Source organism: Poeciliopsis prolifica, unplaced genomic scaffold, assembly GCF_027474105.1.
Source record: "Poeciliopsis prolifica strain line A6 unplaced genomic scaffold, Auburn_PproV2 SCAFFOLD036, whole genome shotgun sequence".
Lineage (NCBI taxonomy): Eukaryota > Metazoa > Chordata > Actinopteri > Cyprinodontiformes > Poeciliidae > Poeciliopsis > Poeciliopsis prolifica.
This window is the reverse complement of record NW_026562411.1, coordinates 3,473,474-3,499,349: the sequence shown is the minus strand read 5'-3', so window position 1 is coordinate 3,499,349 and position 25,876 is coordinate 3,473,474. Positions and strand designations below refer to the sequence as shown.

Below are 25,876 nucleotides of genomic sequence, written 5' to 3'. Positions count from 1 at the left end.
ATATAATTACGTTAAAAGCTAAATAATACTACTAAGATATATTATGACAAAATATTATTGAAAATACAGCAAAATTAAAAGTACATATTATATAAATATAAGAAAAGGCAACTTAAATATGTAATAAATAAAATCAAAAAGTTGTCATAAATAGAACTAGATGAAAGAATTTAAAAAGAAACAATTCAAATAAATGACATTTCAATCTTAAAAATAAATTAATACAAAAAAATCACATGAATCTTGATTAAAAAACAAAGCAAAAAAACCAAATTTGTGTTTACGTTCTTACGAAACAAATTAATAAATAAACAACAAAAATCAACCCCAACCAGCCATTTACTGCTGCCCACTTGAGCTGTCAGACTGAAGCTGCTCCTTAATCTCTGTAATTTTTTTTCAACAGTAAATTTCTAGGATTTAAACATTTTCCTTTTTCTCCAAGTAATTTTTTTTAAAACTGAAAGTTTCAATTGGTGAATGAGCCTTTTAGGATTCATCTCTGCTAACGTTTGACAATGAAATACAGCTGGAACAAAAACATCAGGAAACTAGATTTTTTTCACCACATTTCATTTTTTTAATGACAAATATAAAGCCAAAGAAATCAGAAAGTGAACCATAATGATACTGGGTTCAGTGGCAGACAAGAATACAGGCTTAATTGTCCCGTTTCAGTTTGTTAGGCACCACGATGAGGAGAAAAATAACGTCCTGAGCAAAAAACATAAGACAAAATCACACAGATAAACACAGATTTATATAAACGCAGAAAACAGTTCAACACATTCTGGCTGCTGAATTTGGATCCAGGTTTCCTTTTCTTGAATCCGATTTTGGCGAGATTAGATGGCATGCGGGGATCGAATCCTCCTCATCCCAGTAACACTCATTGTAGTTTGCTGGAAGAGGAAGTCATCAGGCAGCTAACACTCAGAAAAACAAAAAATAAGCGACCCCCATTTTCCAGGACCACAGCATCACTGGGACAAAGGATTATTTCCTTTTTGTTTCGATTGTAGTAACCGTTCTGGTCAAATGAAGATACAAGAGAAGGTCAAACGTCCAGAGAGCGCCCTACTTCCGGGTCGCTGCCTTTCAAACTAAAAGCATGCAGCATAAATCGGTGAGAGTACAGAGATTGATGGATCCTTTTGAGGAAGTTTCAGTGATTGCTCTGTGGCTAATAAAACTGTTAGCGTGCACAACTACTAGCCAAAAACATTAAAACCACCAAAGAACTGTAAACGGTTCGGTCTGACTCACTTTGGGACATCAGAGGAAAAAATAACTTAATTTTATAGATATAAAAATCAGAGAGTTGATCAGATTCTTACTGGGTTGACTGGACTTTAACTGGTGAGGATTTTTGTTGGGATCACAGATGGGTAGCAGCTAGTTACATTTACTTGAGCAACTTTTTAGGAAAACAAAACTTTTAGAAGTAGCTTTAAACAGAAAAACATGTAAAATGTTTCATCTGCTTAAATGTATTTTTTACTTAATTTTTTTTATCCGAGTTCTTAAAATTCCAGAATTAAGTTGCTTTTTTTTATAGATTTTGACTGATGCCTCCATTTCTAAATATTAAATCAGATATTCTGATCAATAAATTAGCAGCCTTTTTATTAAATACTTATTTACCCTTACTTGAGTCATTTCTTGGATGGCTACTTTTTACTTTTACTTGAGTTAAAATATTTTTAAGCAGTGCTACTCTCACTCTGGTACAGTTTCTGACTCCTCTACTCACTTTTGGTCCCTCTGAATGAGTGCTTCAGTATTTACCAGAAATATCAACAGTAAAAAGTTTAGGCCTGTTTTCAACAGAACCTTCTCCATTTTCCGGACTGGAACAGTTTCACCTGCCAGGACCAAGTGAGGAGCGCTCCTCCATGAAAGAAGAAGATTCACAGACTGAATCTGTAAAGTTTTCAGCAGGAAGTGAAGGTCAGACTCCTCTGGGATGGATTGGAGTTAAACCGGAAACAACGTCGCAATGTTCCTCAGGGAGACTCATGGCCACGACCGAGTAGTTGTTCCCCGAAAGCGGCTTCTTTAAAGTCTGGAGGACAGAAGATGATGGATCAGTCAGAGCGCACACAAAGAAGAAAAACCTTTTTAAAGTTTGAATGAAACCAGGTTAACCGTTACAATTTAAGGAGCCATTTTCACCCTCAGGCTAACCAAATACAACTCATTTAACCTGTAAATGTCACAACTTTTCTTTTTTCTAGGAAAGACAACTTATAATTTTATAATGACAATAAGAAATTTGTCATAATTTTTAAAGAATTGTCATTTCATTTCTACTCTAAACTAGTAAAATAAAGATAAATGTAACATTTTGTAAAAAGATTATGAATCTTTTTTCTGTGGGACAAAAAAATTTGAAAACTTTGTTGCCAACCTAATGGCAAGAAAAAAATAATACCAAGAATTTGTAGTTTTACTGTCATTCTGTGTAGATATTCAATGCAAATATTTGTAAAATTTTAAAATATTAGCTGGTTGTCTTTCATTTTCATCCAAAGTTTTTAAGAGCCATTGGTTTTCAGCCTATTGTCTTTCTTTGGTAAATTGTGGGTTTGTAAAGTAGTATTTTGTTTTCTGTGTAGTGTTGATATTTTACCAAAATAAAGTGGAACTGAGCTGAAGGCATAGGTTACATTCTATAGTTCTACCATTTCTGGTTCAAGAACTCAAAGCAACCTAAAGTTTTCACAAAGTGACTGTTTGTTCGAGGCTTAACCTCCTCAGAAAAGGAGGGAATCACCATAGCAACCAGCGACTCAGCATGCAGACAGAGTTCAGTCCCACACTAAAATGCTTCTGATTTACCGTTTGTCTCCTGTTATTATGAGTGAAAAAGAAAACTAGATATAAGGACCACAAATCTGGATCAGATTAAGAAAAAACAAACTGATGTCTAACTTCCTGTTGGAAAAACAAAGCAGGTTCTCACTGTTGGGATTGTGTACGGAGGCTGGAGGATCTCTTTGATTTTCTTGAATCTGAAGAGGCGGACGTAAGCGAAAACAACTAACAGAGCGATCGCCAAAACCACGAAGCAGATGACGATGATCTGCGTCTGTTTTGATCCACCTGAGGAGAAAACAGGCCCTTTAATAAACAGGACAACACCGACCCTTGTGGTACATAATCATCTTCAATTATCCTGGGTCGCATCCTAGAGGAAATACTTTATCCAGTTCATTTCAGTTAGTGAGAAATTCAAATGTGGCAGAAAACATCTGGAGTGGTAAACGGCAGGATCTTACTGGAGCTAGGGATGGTTTCACACTGCATGCAGCTGGCTGGACCGTATTCCTTCCAATGAAGTAAAAACTGCACCGTCACACAGTACGTCTCACCCACTTCCAAGCCATCGATTAACTCTGAGGACAAAGTGACTCTGGGATTCTGGACAAAGAAAGACAAGCAGAGTTAATAGTGGAGTTAATGAGAACATCTGGTGAATTCAACAAAAAAACATTTCACTCTTTACCTCCAGTTGCTCCCCTTTTTTCCCTAATTTGATCGAATATTTCATGATGTCTGCATGGTCCTCATGCAGATTGTGGTTTCTCTTCAGGTTGACTGTGAGGGATTCGGGTGCTGCAGTCAGAGTGAAGTTCGGAGAGCATTCATGGCCTGGAAGAGATGGAAAAAAACGTTTGGATTCAGTCCGTTAACGACCCGAGACTCCGGAGGTCAATCAGTCATCAGGGCCAAACTTCATTTAAATGTCCAACAGAAATTATAACGTTATCATGACTTTCTCTAGACGCATGGATCTTCTCGCTAGCATGACCCAACACTGAACCTTAACTCGATCATAAAGTTGAGTTATGATTGAGTTAACTGAGCTATTTTGTAGCAGCTCAGTTATGAGATAGATCAATCAGTTTGAGTGTTTTGAAGATTTTCACACCTCTCACAAACCACAGCTCTCACAAACCACAGCTAAAAGCAGAAACTAGTTTTTCTTCTTTTAGATGTGCGTCAGGTCGTTGACCCTCTTGGTATCGTTCTGTATTTCTTCCAGTTCTGAACAGTAATAAGAGTTTGTTTTGGTTCATTGCTCGTACCTCTACAACCAGAGTTATTTCAGCCATTTCTTTGGCTGAGTTGTGGTGTGCCACAGGGTTGAGTCCTCAGACTCTCTTTTTTTCCCTTACCATTTTGATCCTAATAAAACCAATCAGAGCCAGAAGGAGGGTCTTAGTGCTGTCAATCACCCTTCATGTGATGTTGCTCATTCCTAAAGTTTCTTCCTGATAGCAGAGCTTGTTGTAAACTCTACGGCTGGTTAACAGCCACCGATTACACAGATAAACGGTTTTCCCTTAATGGTAGGTTGTTTCTCCGCCTTTAGCATATTTAGCAGCGAGCACATGATTTGATTGACAGCGCTACGACCCTCTTTTTGGCTCTGATTGGTTGTTTTTGGTCAGGAGGGGTGCATTATTCAGATGGTAGTAGTAGCTGGATCAATCTTTTCATGACTTTTCCGTCTCATATTTTGCGATCATTTCAATAAATATGCCAAAAAAACATTTTAATAAAGTTACATATTGTAGCTTTAAATTAGATTTTTTTATATTTCAGTTATTCTCAAAATCCTTCTGATTTGGTCAAATTCAAAAGACTGATGAAAAAGACTATCAGTTATACTAAATGCTCACAGCCATGTTGGTTTGCATAAATGTCTTCAATATGAAATAAAAACATCGCTTGAAAACAAAATTTTTATTTACTCAGTTTATGTTTAATGATCTGAACCATTTAAGTATGACAAGAAGGTAAAAACTAGAGCAGATTTATGTCACATAATTATTCCATGCAGAAAGAAACATAGTTATAAAGAATGACTGGAAAATTCCAGATGATCAAGGTTTAACTGAACAGCTGCAAACATCTGGATCATTACCGTCTCTGCTGCAGGCCTCCACAGGCTCAGATTCAACCCCGTTTCTCCAAGCTGTAACACGATGCCGAATGCAGCTGTCGCGTTCCTCCAAACTCAAATCACAGGAAGTGGAGCGTGTCTTTCTGCACATCTCTATGGGCATCCAATCAAACTCAATGCTGAGGACAAAAAAACGACCAAATTACCTAAAATGTTATAAATTAATGAAATAAAAAAAATCTAAATCTAATAATTGAAATTCTAAAATATACAAATACTTCTCATTTTCTTTAATTTTATATTGATTTAAAACTTGTACTTTATTTTATCCTAATTTTTCCTGCAAGTTAAGCTTTATTTTCCCCCTGATTTTGTCTCAATTATTCAATTAATTTCATAATTGATCTATTCCTGTTTCTCTTTGCGCTTTATTTAATTTATTTAATTCATTCACTAATATGAACAGTTCATGTAACAACTAAAAGAAATCATGAATGAGAAGGAGCCAAAAGTGCAAAACATATAATGTTCACATAAAATAAACCCAGTAGTTAGTAGTTTTAGTAAACTACTAAAAACATATTTCTAATACACAAGGAATAAAAAAATACACATCAAAACATCAGCATCTTATATGCCATATTGCTTCATCATAATAATTTTCTTTTAAAAACAGAAAGCAATTTAGCTTGTTTAATCTCACTGCCAAAATTATTCCATGAACCGCCAACTTTAATTGAAATAAATCTTTCGATTGTCACCATTCTGACTATGATTTTACTCTGTTAATATTTTTCCTAAAACATATCTGGATTTTATCCAGATTTTATCTCCATTTTGTCCTGATTTTACCCAATTTTTTTTCTGGATTTGTATCCAGACTCAGTTCCTGATTTTAATTGCCGTCATCCCACATTAGCAGAACTCACTTTTTAAACTCGACAGTAAACGTCACGTCACTTGCTGTTGAGTTCCAGTTCAGCCTTGATTGGTCGATCACAACGTCGATTGGCGATGGCGTCTTGATCGCACCTGAAGAAAATAAACATTTAAATCTCAAAGCTTAAATCAAAATAAAATATTCAAATTTCAGCCCAGGTTTTTCCTGACTTTTATGGATCTTATTCTGGCTTTTCTTAATCCTTCATTTTACTCTATTACATTAAAATTTCATCGTAATTTAACCTTGATTTTAATGCTGTTTATAGCCTTACCTCATTTTGGATTTCTCATCATTTCATCTTGGTTTTACCTGGAATATATCTTATATGTATCCTGATTATATTCCAAAATTATCGCAGCTTCATAACTGGACATCAGTCAAATTTGATCCAGCTTTGATTTGGTAACGACTTAATCCTGAAATTATCTTCGTTTTGTTCTGCTTACATTTGGATTTAATTCTTCTGTTCCTGATTTGGTTCAGGATTTTTATTCTTTCTTTACCTGAATTATTTCCTAAATGTCTCCTGTTTATATCCTGTTATCCAGATTTTAATCTTGTTTTTTTTTTCCTAATGACATTATGATTTTACCAGGATTTTATTCCCATTTTATTCTGACAGTATCTTGATTTCAATCCTGCCTTTTACATGAATTTTAATGATTTTATATTTTCCTATATCTGGATTTTTACTTTAAATGAATCCTGCAACTTAATCTTTGCTTCACGTGGACTTTTTTGTTATTTAATCCTGTTTTTACCTGGATTACACCTTAATCCTGGTATTTCCCATTGGGCACCTACAAAGTACATTCGATTCTACCTATATTTATTCTTAATATATATATATATTTTTTTTTTCTGGATTTCATGCCATTTTTTGGTTTTATTGCTATTTTTACTTCAAAAACGCTTCCAAACTGTTTGACACGCCGACAGAAAAACCTTTTTAAGAACTCAAGAAGAAGAAAAACTTTTAATTCTTCTTTTGTTTCACCTCTCAAATTTATCCCCGAATCAACAACAAACACAGAGTTTAGATAAAAGTCAGCACCACGGTTAAAGTTCTTCCAGGTTCGGACCGAGAAAAGCTTATAGAAAAGAAAAACCAGAAGAAACTCTGACTTTCTTCCCGTTTTTCAGAGGCTCGTTCAGAAACTTCCCTCCCGAATCCGAATAGTTCTATCGACTCAACACGAATATCCGGACCACGTTTAATAGCAAAAGAGGAAATGTTTTAAGTCTGAGTTAATTAGCTGAACCCGAACCGACAGGATCAGGACCAGTGGAACCCAAAGAGTTTAGCAAGGATAGAAGGAGAAACCGAAACATCCGGGTCTTTCCGTTAAACTCACCTGCTGTGGGCCTAACTACGTAGAACAGAACCAGGATAAAGAAGTTCGAGTGAAAAGAATCAGTCGAAGGACAGAACCGTCTCCAAAGGTCCATATTTACCAACATTTCCATAAAAACATTTCTCCACCGAAGGTTTACGAAAATACGGAAATGCAGTCACCGGACCTCAACCATGGTCGAGCTTCTGCTTCTGCCTCGTATAGAGATGTGCATCACCGCCACCTGGTGGAGAGGAGCGGGACTGGGATGCTAAACGCATGTCACAAACAGCCAAAACGAAAATAAAAAATATATCTCTAAATAGTTTCTCTATAAATTTTGTCTTCTGAAGCTATTTCATTAAATAATAAAAATATTCAGAAGACGTCTACTCACTTGCGTCACTTCCGCTTCAAAAACATTACGGATATTATATTTGACGTTTTTCCAAAGTATCGAGACTTGAGTTCGGTAATATTAATTTACGTTTCCCTAAGTAACTTTTTTTTGGAAAAAGTTACTTAGGGAAAAACAAGTTTTTAGGAGTATTTTTTTATTTTTATTTTACTACGCTGTACTTCTTACTTTGACTTTATCTAGAATGAACAAGCCAGTTTTGACCAAAAGTTTATTTTGCCTTATTTATTATTTTGTGATTATGTTATTTATATAAATCTAAAATACAAAAAATGTTTACACAACTTTATATTTTGGTCTTTGCTATGATGTCATTTTAAAATATTTATGATTGATGTTTTGAGCAATACCAAATATTTTTATTACTCCTTTTTACTTTTATTTTAGTATAAATATATTGTAGTAGAGTTACTCTTACTTGAGTACAGCCTCCTTTGACTATTTATTTATGTCTAGAACATAAAAAAACAACAACCCCGGACTCAATCGTTCTGCAATGAAGACCCAAAGTTTTATGTCTAAAATGGATTGATCTCTGCTGCATCTTGCTTCATGTCCTCTTTCAGAACTTCGATAATTCTCCTTTTTGGTTTTCCTGTTGGCCTCCTGATGCATTTTATATCAATCTGCTGTGCCACAATATAGTTAGTTTGTGAATAAAACTGCCAACTAAACCATGAAAACCTACCATTATCATGATGTAATACATCCATTGTAGATCATTTTAAAATTCTGCCAAGATTTAATACATTTTACATGTAAAAAGCTTGAAAAGTCAAAAATTTGCAAGAAAAAAAATATCTGATTATGAGATTAATTTCAAAAACTTTCTATGAAAAAAAGAAATTTCTCAGTTTGAAAAGTCAAACATTTGTGAAATTTTGATATTTTAGAAATGTTCCTGAAAAAAATTTGAAATTTTTGTGGCAAATGTTTGACTTCTCACTCAAATAAAAAAAAATTTAGTTTTTTTTTTTTTTAGCAAATGTTAAGATTGTTCAAACTTAAAAATGTCATTTTTTCTGTTTTTTTACTTTTTAAGCTCACAGATTTCCTTGCTTTTTTCCTGTAAATTGATTAGATTGATCTTAGTTTCCATATTTTTTGGCATAATTTTTCCTTTTCTTTTTTTGTCCTCTCTCTGATGACCCTGATTGGCCACCGTACACCAGAGCTCCAGCAGGTAGCCGAGTCGAACACATGGATCAGAATTGGTTTATTAGAAATTACAGAAGCAGTTCACACATGAATAATCTGACACAACTTCATAAAATGTTTGCCTTAAATCAGTTTGAAGCACTAAATTCACCATATCCTGTTTCATTCATCAATCAGTATTCATAATTAATGCTTATTAATAAATGCTGCAGGACACCAACAATGTTTACAACAACAAGATGACAAAAAGTAAAAAATAAAAAAAAAGATGTCACATCACTTCAGTTCAACATGATTTACAACAGATGACAATTAAAACAGCAGTATCAACAGCCTTTCCTGTGGAACGGCGATCCGGTCCAGAACCAGAACCATTATGTGTCACCATCAGGTGTTTTCAGTTTCTGAGCAAACAGATCCAGGTGGAAAACAAGCCTCTCTTTCTTCAGACCTCCATGTCTACGACTCCCTCGTCTGGGACGGCAGGAGAAACTTTAAACTCTGAGTTCATGCTCAGCATGTTCAGCTTCTTGGAGTCGAAACCGGGATTCATGTCTGTGAAGGTCGAGGCGACCTGGGGCTGCAGGCCTCCGGAGTTTCCTCCTGCAGAATAAACTCCAGAATCTCCGCTGCTGCTGCTGTTCTGGCGGCTGTGCCTGCGGCAATGCAGAGAGATACTCAGTTAAAACAGAAAAGTCTGAAACCAGTTACAGAGAAAAACAAGAACTTTTTGAAACTTTAAAGTGACATAATGACAAGCTGGGTAATTCAATGTCTCATCAGTAAGTCAAAGGTCAAAGGTGGATATTGCAGGTGGAAAATGTGAAATTATTTATCTGACACCACAAAAAATCCCGAATAGTTTAATTGCATCTAACAATTATTTCAGTGATCAATTATTCAAAAGATTAGTCATTTAAAAATTGTCACGTTTTGCAGATTTTTCATTTACCCACTTATAAATACAGTCTACTATATGTTTATATTTGGGATTAATAACTGGACAGCAAAAGTTGCTTAAAGGCTGAAGAAGTCAAAATGTCACTTGAGGAGTTCTAGGTAGAACAGATTTACAAATAAAAGTTTTGTTTTTTATCTTAAAAGCAAAAACGTTCACATTTTTGTACAGTTTTGGTTTGATTACTCCTCTGAATGTGATGCCTTATTTGAGTTTGTGAACTCCAATTAATGATTAATCGTTGATGACTATTTAAATCATCAATTAATTAATTGTTTCAGCCCAGATTTTAATGTGGATATTTTTAATTCCCCTTGCAGATCTCAAGAGAAAATTAGCTAAATGAAAACCAAATGACCTTCTGCCCTGGTCCAGGCCAACTGGGGGCGCTGCAGAGTCCACAGCTGGATTAATCACCAGGACGGCTGACTCTGGGCAAACAGTCACAGGATCGCACAGATCCTCACAGTCCGAGACGATGAGGCATGGGTAGTCACCTTCATGCTGGAGGAAGAAGATAGAGGAAGAGGAGAAATAAATAAATCTGCAGTTTTAGGAAGACAGTAAAACTTGTCCTGCTGTGGGAAACGAAGGCAGTACCTGCTTAATGTAGGAGGGCAGCTTCTCATTAGGAAGGAAAGTTGCTTTGCACATCTGGAAACAGCGATGGCCTCCATAGAGGAAGAGCAGCACCACCAGGAAGCAGCTCACCAGAGACAGCAGGAAGTACAGGAAGATCTTCCACCAAGGAACAACTCCTGATGCAACAAACACAAACAACTTAAAGCAGTCGCTCTGCATGCTCTGACCTCTAACACAAAACCTTCGTAAACTTCAAATAAGAAAAAACTAACTTACAAGCAACTTTCAGCAAGATATACAAGCTTGTTATAATAATTTCTCAATGAAAAAAATACTAATTTCACTGGCAGATTATTTGGCTTACAAACTTGGTAAATTGTTTTGTTATAAGTGAAATAATCTACCAGTGGAACTCTGACTTTCTCATCAACATTAAGGAATTATTGACTTAAAACAAGTTCTTTTATACTGCTGAAAAGTTTTTTTTTTTTTGAGTGTACTAAAATATTTTCACTAAAAACTTGATACAGAATATTTGTAAGATTTCGTGTTTTTGCTGTGTACTTCCTTCTACGATTCATCCAGAACTAATTTATCTTTCTATTTCAGTCATTTATTTTTATTACTACAGTTTTTATAATTAATTGGATTTTAAAAAATTGTCTTACAGACACAATTTCAACTTTCTTATAAGACCATTTTTTGAAAAATGAAAGTAAAAATCACACAAAAACATTGTAACATTTGAAACAAAACCTTTTTTTCCTCTTAACTTTAAGATGTTTCTGTGGCAAATTTGTTGCATTTTTACTCTGCTAAAATAATGAATATCAAAACAATTTTTGTAGCCGTCAAATCAAAATCAAATCAAATTTTATTTGTATAGCACATTTCAGCAGCAAGACATTTCAAAGTGCTTTATATCATAAACACAAAAACACAAAGTCATGCATCATAGAATAAACAATACATTGTTGCATATTACATTTCAAATAAAGTTCTAAACAGGTGTGTTTTTAGTCGAGATTTAAAGGAAGTCAGGTTTTCTGCTGTTTTACAGTTTTCTGGAAGTTTGTTCCAAATTTTTGGTGCGTAGATGTCGTGCAACTCACCAAAGCCACTTTTTGATATTTTTACTAATTTCCAATTTCTTCATAAAAAACTAGAAAAGAATTTAAAAAAGATGAAAGAAAAAATAGCACATTTAATTCAGTTACCTTCTGTCTGGGAACAGAGAGGCGGCGTGAATGTGCTGGTTTTGTTGTAAAAGTTGTCGCGGGATCGGATCTGCATGCAGTACCGGGTCCAGGGTTTGACGTCAGACAGGGTCAGCACGGTGATCTTTGTGTTTTTCGTCTCCGGCATCGAACCCTGAAAATCACACAGAAAAGGACGGCTCTACAGCAAAACTTATAACAGTCGCATTTAAAAGAAGATCTGGAGAATTTTTTTTTTTTTTTGAAGACAATGAAAAACAAAGGAGAGAATAAATATCTCAATAAATAAGAATATTAACAAAAGCTTATTTTTTTAAGCTTTTGTTAGTAAGAAGAAACTGAATTACAATTACAAAGAGGAAGCTTAGCTACTGAAGCCGTTTTCATATTTTAGAAGTACATTAAAAATGCAAATAAATAATTGCACTTTTAAAAAAATAAACATTGATCATTTGTAGCAATATTCCTCAGTAAATCTGAACCAGGTGAAGCCAAAACTGCACATGACACCTTTATATTTACAGAAGAAGGGGTTTTCATCCTAAATGCAACATGTTTGTATTTTTTGTGTAGTTTTGACTTAATCAATGCACAAGACATGTTTTTCTTTTCAACAAATTGCCTTTCAGAGTCTGAATACGACAGTTAACTATTAATCAATTACAATATTAGCTGACAATTATTTCAATAATCGATTAATCACAATTATTCTGATTAATCGTTTCTAGTCTCTGCAGTGTGGCAGGAGAGCTCGTAAAGGCCAGTATCATCAGATAATACTTGTATTCGGGTCTGACCTTGTTTTTTGACGTGCTGTGCCACCCAGATGTTTCAAGTCTGCAACCAATGTAGTGATGCAATCCTTCCCGCAGCATTATTAAGTAAACCTACATGCAGGAAGTGATTGCCCCCCTTAGTGTCTGTCTTCTTTCATAAGATGCAGGAAGCACCTGTGCAAAGTTTCCGCAGCACGAGTGAAAAAAACAACACTGTGCAGAAACAAACGGCTCAGCTGTGTGGATTCTGAGTGACTGATTTTAGATGGCGCCTGAAGTTTCAGGTTTGTTCGCTGATAAATTCGGAGAACAGAGAGAAAAGTGGGAGGGAATTTAAAAAACATTTAGTTAACCTACCTTCCCATCTTCAGGCTGTTCCCAGTAAACAATATCATAGGACAGGTCATGAAGTTGCTCCCTCATGGAGCTGTTGGAGCTGTTCTGGGGGTCGGTGATGAAAATATCCAGAGTGCTTCCAGAGGCACCAAGCCGAACTTTAGACGGAGGTCCAATAGCAGCTGGTGGAGGAAAGAAGAAGAGTTAAAAGAGAAAGCAGTCATGACTTTCTGGAGCAGAGACGAGTGTGTTTAACACTAGGACTGAAACGATTAATTGTGATTAATCGATCATTAAAGAACTTTCACAAATTTCATAATTGATTAATCCTTAACTGCAGTAGCCAGTCTCAAAAGGTCATGTGCTGAAAGAACAATACATTCAGTATTTAGGCCAAAACTGACAAAAATATAAATATTTTACATTTAAAATAAAAGTAAAAAAAAACTTCATTTTCTGTAAATATGTTTACCCAGAATTCCTAAAGTGGCAATTTTAGCTTCACCTAAATGGTTCTTAATGGGAGCCAAGTTCTCCCATTAAGAACCATTGGCTATCCCAGAACTAATCATTTAATCTAGAAAATAATCAACTGATCAGCCCTGCAATGTATTGATAAGATAAAACAGAAAAGGGCTGAGCTGTTCACAGTTGCTGTAGGATCCAATGCTGTGTTGTTGCATTTTAGTTAATAAGATGTTTTTTTTTGTTTAAAAAAGGAATTTAATTATTTCTTTATTATTTCCTTGTAATGTATTCATAAAAAACAGTGGTAAAATGAAACATGCACCGAATTTGTACATTTTTAAAAATCTGATTAAATCAATTAGTTGTCAGAATAACCAATTTATTATCAAAATAATCGCTCAAGAGCTCTCTCAGACTCTTCAATCCTCTGTTAGCATGTTAAAGGTCAAAGTTCAAGCAGAACAAGATTGAAGAAACGGCTCGACAACCCCCCAAAGCATTTCAGAAAAACTCTTCACACCAAAAAACCAAGCACGGTGGTGGAGGAGTGATGGCATTAACTTTTTTCTTACCGTCTTTATCGGGACAGAACTGTAGCGATTTCCACACTGAGTGACTTCCGTTCAGGTTGGTCTGAACGCGAACCGTATAAACGCCCAGGTAGTTCATTCCTGACCTAGTGAGGTCACATGACCTCCCAGAGGTCTCTGCACACACTGTGGTCCACCTTGGGTTCTTCTTCTTCAGCTGGTGATTCCTGGGAAAATAAAAAAAACAACAACCATAAAACAATCCCTCCATTGTAAAGCTGATTTCCTCTTATTCCTCTTGTTGATTATTGGTAGGTTTGTTTTGCCATACAAAGGTTTTGGCAAAAAAATTAAAAAGTTGTGTTTGGGTGGTAATAAATATAGAAGAAAAAAAAACTTGGAATAAATAAAAGAAAAAATATAAAATTTAAGAAAAAAAGTATGACTGCAATTTCAATTAAAAAATGTAATTTTTTTTATTTAAATTAAAAAATATGCATAAAAGCACAGAAATAAAATGATATTCTGTTATGTGTTATGCTACTTTTTGATCCTGTAATTTTTTAGTGAGTCATTTATTTATTCTTGCATTTATTCCAAATTGTGGCAGCACAGATCTTCCATATTTCTGCTGTTTGTCTCTAATGCAGAACTTTGAGGAAGGAGAAATGCAAGAAGTCAATTTAACTTGTCAGGTGGGTTTGGTTTAAATTTTCCAGCTCATGCTGAACATTTTAAAGCATTAGAAGTCCTCTGAAATACACCGAGTTAAATTTTAGAACAGATTTGAACTCTATGTAGCCTTAGTACTTGTAATAAAACATTTATCAAAGGTGGAGCATCTTCTAGAGGAGTGGAGTGTTTACAGTGTAAGAACATTTTGTTTTCAGCTATATCAGGTTTATATTTTCAGTGGAGATGTAAATAATTTACCCAGTGTATTGCACAGTGAAGGTGGCGGAGTCGGATCCGGCAGCGCTCTGGTCCCAGTCCCAGGTCAGAGTGTAGTTGGTGTTTAAGGTCAACAAGAAGAGGTCATCAGGAGGGGTCAGCTCTGCTTCAGCTGCAACCGAAACAAATGAATCTTAATAAGCTGATGTGTTATTGTGTATTTGAAATGTTTGAAACAGCTTTCTAAGTTAAATTTTAATTTAACATTTTGATTTCAATACAAGTTTAAGCTTCTTTTTGCTCCTTTACATTCATTCTGACATGAACTACTCTGCGAATGAAAAAAGTAATTAAATTAAATGAGATAATTTGCTGGACTTAAGCATTCAGTCCAGCAGTTCCAGAAACCCTGAAATACTATGAACCCTGACTATTTACTCATCATTTTCTGTGGAACGTTACTCTAAATTACTTTCATATAGCATATTTTAAATAACAGGAAAAAAATGCAGCTTAGGAAGCTGAGACAAGATGTATTTACACGCTATTGGCTGACGTCAGCAAACCAGACAATGAAGCAGCTGCATTTACTTTCGCTTGTGCTGATTGGCTGAACCCAGAAAAGCGGAAATAAGAAACTTCTGTGCTTAAGTGCCAAGTAAACATGTCACGACAAGCAATAAACAGCTTGATAAATTAAGCGGCACAACCAGTTGATCAAACATACTGAAGCTCTGCTTGGGTTGCTAGGTGACAAGCTGGGGTTTCTGGGTAATGGGTGAGGTTGCTAGGTAACGGGTGGGGTTTCTGGGTAACAGGCGGGGTTGCTAGGTAACGGGTGGGGTTTCTGGGTAACAGGCAGCGCTCGCTGATTTGTGAAGGTTTTTAATTTATTGTCAGAAAATGGCTGCATGCTTTCTTGCTGTTTTAAGAAGCAGTAGAAAATCAACTGGAAGTACAAAAACGTTCAAATGTGATTTTTAAAAGGCGTTCTTTTGTTCTTGATTCTGCTAGTATTATGACTAAATTCTCATAATTAAACAAGAATTATCACAGCCTCTGCTGTACAATTTAGAAAAGAGACGATGGAAATTAAAGTCAGTATTTGAAACGGTTTTCTTTCATTCGTAATCACTTTTTTTAAAATGAAAAAGCTAGAAAGAAAGAGATTAACAGCTGAGAAAAAAGATCTCCAGCCCTATGTTGTTAATGCGGTTATCCACCTCCATCAGTAAATCCATCACCATGCTCGCCACAAGGAAAGTTATGTCACCACTTAAACATCTAAGCACTTTAAGATTGTTTAAATATTTGTTAAAGTGCTTCAGACTCTCTGATGCTGCAAATAATCTGATCAAAAGGTCATAAAATGGGACCGGATGCCGAATGTCTCACTTCTTTAATTGTTACTTTCCCAACGTGTTGTTACTGGTAGAGCTGAGCAGCACGAGACGTTTTAATTTCGCCCAGATGCTGATGACAAACCGTTCTGGACTCTTGTTCTGTGTAAAATTATTCTGGGATGGTTTTTTTCTTTTTTAGTCATAAAAGAAGTCTGACATCCCTGAAAGGACGATCGCCTTTCTATCATTTAGAAGCCGAAACCTCGGGAGCAGTCATGTGAGGAATTGACTCATTTTGAAAGGCTCTGCACAAAATCTCATGTAACCAAACCACCAACCAAATGCTGAGAGAGTCCTTCAGCACGACAACAAGCTCAGAGTTGTACTATAAAAGCACTTCCTGTTTTTGTTCTGTCTCACAGAGGACCCGACACAACCATGTCACATTGTATTTCGTATGTTTCCCTAATTTGCAAAACCCACATGTGGTTCTTATTTTACTTATGTTCACACCAGTTTTCTCAGTCTCGTGGTTTTATTTCTTACCAGCTGTAAAACCATCCGAACAGCTAATCTGTGGAGGAACTTGTTCCTCTTTCTACAATGACATCCAAAGATTTGAGAAGATGGATGACAAGAAAAAAAAGCCTCACTTCCTTTATTGAGTTCCATGCTTTTATTATTCATAATATTTTTTGTTAAATTTGAGTTTGTTGGCTGCCGCCTCTCTAAGCTTGTAGGAGTTTCTCTGTGGTGAGTTCCTCGTCCAGAGAATGCATTGTGAGGAAAACTTGCTGTTGTTCTCAGATTTGAAGCGATTGGGGTTTTCCTTTAGCTCCAGTCATTGTTTCTGGGAAAATGTTCAATCGTCAGGGCGTTCAATGAGCTGGAACTCAGTCGCAGGAACTTTCAGAGTCAATTCAACAAAATCTTGGCTGGTTTATCAGGCAGTCAATGAATCAGGACGATACAACAATTATCTTCCAAACAAACATTTTTGCTAATAACCAAGAGAAATGATAATGACAGTGAAGACCGATTGTAATGGTCACCATGATAATTGTGAAACAAGAGCGTTTTTAAGAAACGCTCTTGTTTCTTAAGATATTCACACACAGATTTAAAACTAAATTGTGTCACATAATCTAACTGCTTTTCTTCTAAAACAATTAAGCAACTGTAGTCTGACATGAGCATTCACTTAATAAGGGCGCTCCATTAGTTTTAATAGATAGATTTTTAGGGGTTTTATTGATCAGATAATTTCTACAAACATGAAAAAGATGCACAATTATTTTTTTCAGCCAGATGCGGTCATATCTGACTCTGTTTTCTCTAAAACCAAATGAAGACTGATACTAACTATGACACACAGGAGCCACTGTGATGGAACATTTCGCACGTTTCGAAACTGTTCAAAACTAAAACTTTCCCACATGTTGTTGATATGAGATTTTTATATTTCTATTTCAGTAAAGAGTTGAAACCAGTTTAACAAGCAGCCACTTTATCAAAAACTTTAATGCATCAGACAAATTGAGAAAAGAGATAAAATACTCCAGGAAAATATTAAGCATACTGAACTTTACATAACCTATTTGAAAGTTGGTTAACAGTGTCCTCTCTATTGCTAGAAAAGAATGGTGTGACTGTTGGGAAAAATGTGCCCTCGGTTTGCAAACAATGTTTTATTATAAGCCAATTTTATTTATCACAGTTTGGAAAAACCCTAAAAACAATATTAATGCTGCAATACAGTTTTTAGACTATTTCTTAAAATCTCAGCAGTTGAAACATAATTTTATGCTTAAATCGTTGCATAAATAAGAATGTTACGCCTATTTCACGAGAATTACTATCAAAATAGTAAAATACTATCCCAGTTTCTGCCAAAATAAGTAGTTCTCCTACATAAACACCAGGTCTAAAAACAAACACAGAAAATACCCATAAATCCACATATAATTAAGTTTAATATTTATTTCTGTCTACTAATGTTGTTTCTAAGCTTCATTTAACCAAAACTGTGTATAAAATGCTTCTTTCAATGTATTTGCCAGCCAGTTATGATATTAAACTTTCTTGTTGTTACATTTCCAGTTAATGTGCAGAGAGTATGAGTGGCATGTGACAGTACAGTCAATCAAGAAGCAAGAGGGGGAATGGAGACATTAAAGGTGAAGCCACGTGGAGTCACCTTCAAGATCTGCATCACAAGAAAATGTTTTTTTAAAGATGTATATATTAAAAAAAAAAATTAGCCATCAGCTGCTTTGGTTTCTTATTATTAACCACAAAAAATATTCATGTCGTTCAAACTCCAGTTGTTTTCATTTGAGAAAGAAAAACCAAGATCTTATCTAACCTGAAATGGTTTGAGAAAAACTCTCAGGTCAGTTCAGAAACTTCCTTTACCAGGGCCATAAACTTTACCAAGAAATTTGACCATTATTGCTGAAGGGTGTAACCAATGTAAGTTTACAACATTATCTGAATTATATAATGCCCAGGAAATGTGCATTTACCTTCGAGCTTTGGATTCGTTTATTGCTAACCGGTGTGACATTAGAGTATGAGCATACAAAGCAAAACAGCTCCCATTTAATATAATTACATTGGAAGAAATCAGCAGTGTCATTGAACAAAAATACTTTCTGTTTCCTTTAACTTTGCATGCCAGACTCCGTTTAAACCAGATCAATTTTAACATTTAACAGATAAAATCTTCTTCGAGCAAACAATAGCAGAATTGAGTAAAGAAAATTAAAAATAAAGCAGCTAACAATCATTCGGCTTGCCAAGATGATCACAATAAACATACAGAAATGATTTAAAATAGTTAATCTTGCAATCGGTCCGAATGAGGTTAGCAAACAAATGTTAGCATGAAAACAGACTCACCTGCGCTGCCCTTAAGGCACACAATCAGAAGGCAGAGGCGAACTAAGGCCAACATGGCTGATATTTGACCATATAAACCTTTTATTTTTAATTCCGATCAAGTCTTCATTGTGCTGGCTCGGATGTTGTCAGCGCTGATCAGTCCAGCTCGAAGTGACGCCGAACTTCCTGACTCCAGCTGCGTTTCCTCTTCGAAGCTTCACAGTAGATGCTATGGTGTTTGGTTGCATCTTTCGCCCCCTTGTGGTTGTTACTTGCATTACCACCAAGAGACCATTCACCCTTTTTAATGTTATAAAGAATAAAACTCTAATCACGACGCAAAGACACAGAACAAAGCTGATCCAGTCCCATTTGGGCTGTGAAAAACTGTCAATAATTATGACATTTTCCATAGACACATCTTATAAACACTTAACATCTTGCTCATCTATTGGGACTGAACCAGAATGTTGTTTGTGAAATATTAATATGATGTAACTTGAAAATGCTGCAGCTGCCTTTTATGAAATTGTTGATACAACCTTCCAGACAGCACATCTGAGCCATAAAACAAGGCTAATGCATTGATCGATATCACTTAGACAAAAGTACTACAAAAAAAAAAAAAACAGGGAAATCAGTTTTAATTCATTATTTACAAAATAATGATGAAATAAATTTGTAACTCCAAGCATTTAATACATTTTTTCAATAATTATTTAAATAAAATTAAAATTCTAATTCTTAATGCTTTATTGATGCCACAGGGAAATTTGATGTTGTAACTCATATTATAAGAGCTGTTATAGGTGCTAATGGGCAGAAAGGATCTCTTGTGGCAATCTGCAATTCAGTGGCTCTGAAAAAAGCCTCCGACTGAGGACACTGATGTTGTAAGCTGAAATTCAGTTACCAAATGTGAAGGGGTGGGGCTTTTCAATCTTCCCTTTCCTCATTCAGAGAAAAATGATGTCCTTCAGTACAACCACATTTCATGGGAAGAGAAAAAGTACATAATCCTTTATATTGTGCAAATTTTGGTTTAAGATTTTGCTGGCATATTCTGAATAAGTCTCTTAGCAGCATAATAACACATTCTATGAAGTGTTTTGACTGTATTTTATTGCAGAATTTAAATGTTAAAATTTTTTCCTCTGTAGTGGACATTTGTAGTTATTTCCTCTGTTTTGTTCTGTTCACTTTATGTCACCATAACAAACCTAGTTATAATACAGGTACAGTAAATAAACAGTTTGTAAGATGACGGCATATATCCGTTTACAATCACATTGTTCAGGAGTTTGTGTCAAAATCACAATCTTCCGTTTCATTGAGTCTTTGTGGTCGTCTGCAGTCACATCAACACGCAGGATGTCGACCTAATCTCAGAGTAAACAGCTATCCCCTATTGTGCCATTTAGCTGTTTGGAGTAGCTGCTCTCTTTTGTGCCTTCAGGGCTCCCTTCCTCGACTGTAACGACGCTCACCGGGGCGATCTCCTCCTTGGGCTGCGTGATTAAAACAACAGAGGACTCTGGTGTAGCCAGCAGAAACTGGGGGAGCAGAAAGGAGCATGATGTTAGATCACATCAATCTCAAATCCAAGGCAGAAATTCTGAAAGCAGTCACACCTTTTCAAAATCCCGCGGAAGAGAATTCTTTGGCCATAAGAAATGGGAAATACTTTTCCATTTCACTACGACCAGCGCTGTTACAGCCACAGCCACCGCGATGACGACACATGCGATCACAGCTGCAACCACCGGAGAGTTGTCTGAAACAGAGACTGTGATTGGTTTGGAGAACTTTTCCACCTCTGAACATAAAATTAGAACAAACTTCACTTTACTCAGGTTTAGGGGCAGGGATTCATCATCTTGTTTATCATGAATTGTGATAAATTTCTTACGACAAAAGCTTAAATTAATAATTCTAATTAAGGAAGTTTAACCTCCCATCAAGAAAGTCCTTACTGTCAGGATTCATAATTTTACCAATTGCTCCACTGTTTGTTCAGTGAAAGCATCAATAAATACCAAAAATTTTAAAAATAATATATTAAATAGTTTGTTTGTCACAGTTATTGTTATTGCAACAATACTACAAAATATTGTAATGAAGCTGTAAGTCTATGTCACCCAGCCCTACTCAGGCTGTCATTGTTAGGAATTAATTCAGTGATTCGAAAAGATTTCAAATCATTAAATAATAGAACTGACTCAAGAAAATGTCAAAATATATTGATGTTCTTAGTTTTAAATGCAGCATATAGTGAAAAATGAAGCCTTTATGAAGGCGGGTTGAATTCCTTGACACAAGAAAAAGCTCATGTTGTTAAGAAAATAGCTGCTTATCAATTAGTCATTAATCAATTGATCAGATCAATCAACTGTAGATCAACTCATTAATTGATAAGTTGCGTCCCTGTTCTGTCCTTATGGACTTCCTCACTGATTACTGTCAAACACAAAGAGCGTACCGGTGTCTCTGGTCCTCTCACACAGGACGACGCTGGGCTCGCTGGGGTTCTTGTTTCCGAAGGTGATGATTTGGACCTGTACGCAGTACTTGGTCAAGGGATCCAGGTTGTCTAAAACGACCCGGTCCTGTTTGATGTTCATGTGGGTTCTCGCCTGTAGGGGGTGACAGAGAGGAGGTCAGTTTGAAGCAGCCACATAATATCAGGTCTCAGACTGGTGGAGGAAACCAGGTGATAATCAATGAAATCAATCTTCCATGAATGGATGAATAAAGAGATGGGTGGATGGATGGACAGATAGTTAGGCAGATCAATTGATTAATCAATGAAAGAACAAATGGATGGATAAAGATACAATTGGATGAAAGGATAATGAGATGGATGGATGGTGGGACATAGACAGGCAGATGAACGGATGGATCAATGAAGGGATCGATAGATGGATGAATGGAGATAAAACTGGATGTACAGATAAATGGGCAGACAGGCAGATTGATCAATCAATCAATGATGAGATGGATAGACGGACATGCTGTTGATCAACTGCTGCTGTTTCTCTAAAACTCCAGCAGGTGGCAGCAGAGGGCAATATCTACGAGTCTAATCAGCCAGACAAACAGCTGTACTACACCTTGGGCATGTTGGTGTTGAATTCACATGCACCCAGTAACCTGATCAACATTTGGGTTTTCCATTAACCTGCATCTCACCTGTTCCTCCTGGCCTTCCTTCCAGTAGGTGATGTTGTAGCTGACTTTGCTGTACACGTTCCTCAGAGAGGAGATATTAAACTCTGGGTCCTTAATGCCGACCTCCAGAGTTTGACCGACGGATAAGAGTGACACACTGGGAGGACTGATCAGGGCTGCAAAGAAAAAGATCAGACTTGATTTCTGGATTGCTTGGAAACATGCACCACCAATCGCTTTTGTTGCCAGATCTAAAACCGATGCTTAAGTGTACTTTTGGGGTATGTGTGTTAAAGACTTACTCTCCTTATCCAAAGTGATGTTTTTACTCTCCACCCAGGCTGAGGCCTCTTCTCCCAGCAGAGCCCGGACTCTCCCAATGTATGTCCCATACCAACTGATGCCAAAATTGCTGAGTTCACATTGAAAGGTTGTGATGTTCACACAACCTGGTTTTTGGAATCCAATAGAACTCCTGAGACAAAACAAACAATGAAATGACACACAGTTTGATAACAAAAGGAAAAAAGCAAACAAATCATAAAACAAGCATTTATAAAGGACAACTAGTCAAAGCCAAGGAGCCGGTTTAAAAACCAATTTGACAACAGCAGCTGTCAATACAGTTCTGGGAGGAGCTGAATCCATTCAACTGCAACTGATGCTTCATTTAACAAGCTAACTAAGACCAGTAGAGTCTGAGATTACGCTCTTGAAAAGACTGCCTTTCTGTAGAATGATGAATCTTAAATAGACGGTCTGTATGGAAGGGTTAGAGTCGTATGAATCTGTGCAAAGTTGTTCCCGAATGGACAATGTCATTGGAACAGCTGGAACCGATGTAGATGTCTGGGCACAATACACATCGCCATGTTTGAAGAAGATTTGGGTCTGTTTTACAACCAGGGCAGTCTGCATTCACCAAGTCGACTCTGATCTCCTAGATAGTTGAGACAACAGCAGATCTACAACAGAATGGCTGAACAAGAAACAAATAAAGGTTCTGCCATGACCCAGTGAACATCAAGACCTCGGCCTGATTGAAATGCTGTGAAAACTTCAATGAGGTGAAGTGATACTGGAGAGATGAGTGGGTAAATTTTTTTCCTAAATGATTAAAGAAATTGATAAAGTTAGACTTTATCAATTTCTTGGACAGAAGTCACTTTGTGCTTTTCACAATGCAAAACGCACAAAGTGATCCACACCATCTTGTGCGAACCGCTAGCTGTAAACAAGGAAGTACAATTCTGGCTGATTCTTGCTCTTTAACACAAGACTGCCGTCTTCCTTTCCCAGAAGAAAATCCTGATTCATAACAAAAAACTTCTCTCATCGACTCCAACTTTCAGTTACCATGTTTTCTGTTTACGGAAGATGCAGCGAAACGTTCAGAAACTCCCAACAGGCAGCTTTTCTGGAAACTGATACCAGCTTATCAGAATAGAGGATGCAATACTGCAGAGAAGCAGAACAACATTAACATCTGTATGCACACAGGCTTTCTTCCTGTTTAGTTCAACTATGAATGTAAATGCGATTTTTAAAAGAAAATTCCAGCCACTTAACATCTCAGACATTTGATGACTGTGTAGAAGACAGTAGCTGCATTTCCACTCACCACATAATTGCGTAATTTGAAAATTGTTTTTGATAAAAAGCTTTGGTGCCAGCATGAAGTGTTTTTTTTGGTCGTATCGAAATTGGTGTAGAAGGCAAAACTGCAAAAGAAATACTTTTGTCACAGGACACGAGTCGCATAATGAACAACCAGACATCGGTGCAAACTACGAAGAAGAAGACGACAGGAAGTAATTAGAGGATGATGGCGTGGCATGTTTTGTAAGGACTTATCTTGTGAACAAATACAAAACTGTGCGATTTTAGTTGCATTTATTATCTAATGGAAACACTGCAATTATGAAATTGTGATTTTCCAACATTAGTGGAATATTGACAAAGTTTTGCACACATTTGCAATGAAAGTGAGGCTAATATGCCAAGAAAGAGAGAAAACGATCTATGTTGGTTTATAATTCAAAATATATTTTTGTTCCTTCACAGAAAGACTCCATCTTCTGCTGCAAACAGTTGCTAATTTTCTCCAAAACCTTCTGGGAGTGTTTCTTCAAGAGTTGGGAAAACCTTCAAATAGAGCTAAACCAGAACAGCCACTTGCAGAGGAAGCTCTGTTCGAAGAAGAATAGAAGTTAAACTTACTTTAATTCGGTGGTGTAAATCAATCCGCTGGGTGCGTCTGCAGGTGGATCCCAGCTCAGGATCAGGTTCAGGTTCCTGGAGGTCACCTGGACATTGGTGGGACTGCTAAGGACTCCTGATACAACTGCAGACCCGAGAATAAAGTTAAGAACGGCATCAGATTCTCCTGCTCACAGCTGATTATTTACCACTTTCTATTATGCTTCCTTGAACAGGTTAGGACACTTCTATGAGATACAAAACATGTTCATTATATTTTAGGCATTAAATCATTGTTACATAATCAGATCTTAGTCTGTACAGTTCAGAATAGAGGATGTTTGAGCTGTTTTAGAGCATCTTGTCACTTTAAATTCAAATAACTCACATGTGAAAATGGCTGCAAACGGATGTGCTATTATGAAACAACACATCTTTGAAAAGCAGAAGTGGAGCCTTCTGCACAATAAACAAGAATGCCCCAGCAAGTAATTTCTGGATGGTAAGTCAACAACAAAATACTTGATGTTGTCAAAGGTGGAACAACCAATATTAGGTTTAGGGCTTGGGCCTAAGTTAGTTGACTTTTTCTTTTCCTTTTAATGTAATAATTTTTAAAAACCAGAGCTTTACGTTTACTCTCTATGTTTTTGTCTAACATTTTACATGTTACAAAAAAATTTCAATAAATGGAATATTTCTTTGTTGAAAAACTTTACGTCCTGGCAAATAGAAGACTTTTTTAACTGTTCACATCAATAGTGTCACATTAGGTATTTAGGGAATAAACCCAAAAGTATATTACAAACTATTATTTACCTGCTCAGTAATAATCTTAGCATGTAATATGTATAATTTAATTAAAATAATATTTGGGTGCACTAAAGTAAACGTTTTAGTAAAAGTTACTGGGTATATGTTCTGTTTATCTTGCAAGCTTGGTTTTAAAAACATCATGAAATCTTTGAGATATACCTAATATTTTCCATTGCAAAATATAAAATTGTTGGTAATAATTTTGCCCAAATAAGAACTATAACCATCTGCATTGAGCTGAGGAAGCAAATTTACATTATTCTTGAACTGAAGTTAGTGGCCACACAAAATCAGTCCAGGACTCAGATATGGCCCCCGGGCCGCACTTTGGACATCTATACATGCTTGTAGTGTAATTTTTGTGACATGGATGTAATTTCTCATAGTTTCCTTAATAAATAAATCTAATCTGTTGACTTATCAGCCAGAAGATAATGAAATAGAAAAATGTATAAGGACCCTTTTTGGTTACACATTTGAACCAAAACCTGAATTAAACTACAATATCTCAGTCCACCCTGAAAGCTATCAGGAATAAACCAATTAAAACCCTAAAATAACAGAAGAATAGAAGTCCTCCATTGTTCCCCTATAGTTACGGTAATACGTTCACTGACCCACAGAAACGGCTGAACTTTACCTCCTATTAGTGTCGAAAGTGTCAGAATGAAAACACAAACAGCGGCTGGCATGTTGATCCGAAGGTTCGGTTCGGCCCGGTTCGGTCACCGTCCAGTCCCGAGTCCCAGGGTTGGTCGTTTAAAACTCGCCGTTTCATTCAGTTCCCGTTTGCTTTCATCAACAACAGGCGAAGGTGGGGGGAATACGCGGAAACAAATGTATAATAATTTTAGCGTGGACACGTCACGTTTCACGTACACTCAGTCACTTTTCACTTCAGGGAAACACGACGTTACGGCAGCTCGCACCTCGGATTCCTTTCT

At 36.3% G+C, this 25,876-nt stretch overlaps 3 protein-coding genes across 3 annotated transcripts; all 3 read right to left on the bottom strand.

Annotated features, from left to right (window-relative positions):
• Positions 1-562: 562 nt before the first annotated feature.
• Positions 563-7,416, bottom strand: LOC129374607 (interleukin-10 receptor subunit beta-like). Its single transcript, XM_055053117.1, has 7 exons — positions 7,211-7,416; positions 5,842-5,944; positions 4,934-5,091; positions 3,509-3,654; positions 3,282-3,423; positions 2,966-3,105; positions 563-2,065 (listed from the first exon to the last, which is right to left on the bottom strand). Exons 1-7 carry the CDS (start codon positions 7,320-7,322, stop codon positions 1,952-1,954), a joined length of 915 nt encoding a protein of 304 aa, XP_054909092.1. The 5' UTR covers positions 7,323-7,416; the 3' UTR covers positions 563-1,951.
• Positions 7,417-8,806: 1,390 nt separating this feature from the next.
• On the bottom strand, positions 8,807-18,970 carry il10rb (interleukin 10 receptor, beta). The gene is made up of 8 exons (XM_055053118.1): positions 18,768-18,970; positions 14,566-14,695; positions 13,675-13,859; positions 12,656-12,816; positions 11,523-11,676; positions 10,324-10,481; positions 10,082-10,227; positions 8,807-9,421 (listed from the first exon to the last, which is right to left on the bottom strand). The coding sequence occupies exons 1-8, from the start codon at positions 18,820-18,822 to the stop codon at positions 9,211-9,213; spliced, it is 1,200 nt and encodes a 399-aa protein (XP_054909093.1). The 5' UTR covers positions 18,823-18,970; the 3' UTR covers positions 8,807-9,210.
• Positions 18,971-19,376: 406 nt separating this feature from the next.
• LOC129374372 (interleukin-10 receptor subunit beta-like) lies at positions 19,377-25,838 on the bottom strand. Its single transcript, XM_055052749.1, has 7 exons — positions 25,573-25,838; positions 24,138-24,261; positions 22,220-22,392; positions 21,939-22,093; positions 21,229-21,382; positions 20,381-20,523; positions 19,377-20,302 (listed from the first exon to the last, which is right to left on the bottom strand). The coding sequence occupies exons 1-7, from the start codon at positions 25,622-25,624 to the stop codon at positions 20,135-20,137; spliced, it is 969 nt and encodes a 322-aa protein (XP_054908724.1). The 5' UTR covers positions 25,625-25,838; the 3' UTR covers positions 19,377-20,134.
• Between the last annotated feature and the right edge of the window lie 38 nt (positions 25,839-25,876).

Coding starts and splice junctions, on each gene's coding strand:
- LOC129374607 (XM_055053117.1), bottom strand. CDS start 7,322: ATGGAAATGTTGGTAAATATGGACCTTTGGAGACGGTTCTGTCCTTCG. Junction 5,092..5,841: donor TTTACTGTCGAGTTTAAAAA/GTGAGTTCTGCT, acceptor TTTTGTCCTCAG/CATTGAGTTTGATTGGATGC. Junction 3,655..4,933: donor GGAGGCCTGCAGCAGAGACG/GTAATGATCCAG, acceptor CATCTCTTCCAG/GCCATGAATGCTCTCCGAAC.
- LOC129374372 (XM_055052749.1), bottom strand. CDS start 25,624: ATGCCAGCCGCTGTTTGTGTTTTCATTCTGACACTTTCGACACTAATA. Junction 24,262..25,572: donor ACTTTCGACACTAATAGGAG/GTAAAGTTCAGC, acceptor TCGGGTCTGCAG/TTGTATCAGGAGTCCTTAGC. Junction 22,094..22,219: donor CATCACTTTGGATAAGGAGA/GTAAGTCTTTAA, acceptor TTTTCTTTGCAG/CCCTGATCAGTCCTCCCAGT.
- il10rb (XM_055053118.1), bottom strand. CDS start 18,822: ATGTTGGCCTTAGTTCGCCTCTGCCTTCTGATTGTGTGCCTTAAGGGC. Junction 13,860..14,565: donor TTCACTGTGCAATACACTGG/GTAAATTATTTA, acceptor TTATTTTCCCAG/GAATCACCAGCTGAAGAAGA. Junction 10,228..10,323: donor TGCCCTCCTACATTAAGCAG/GTACTGCCTTCG, acceptor TTCTTCCTCCAG/CATGAAGGTGACTACCCATG.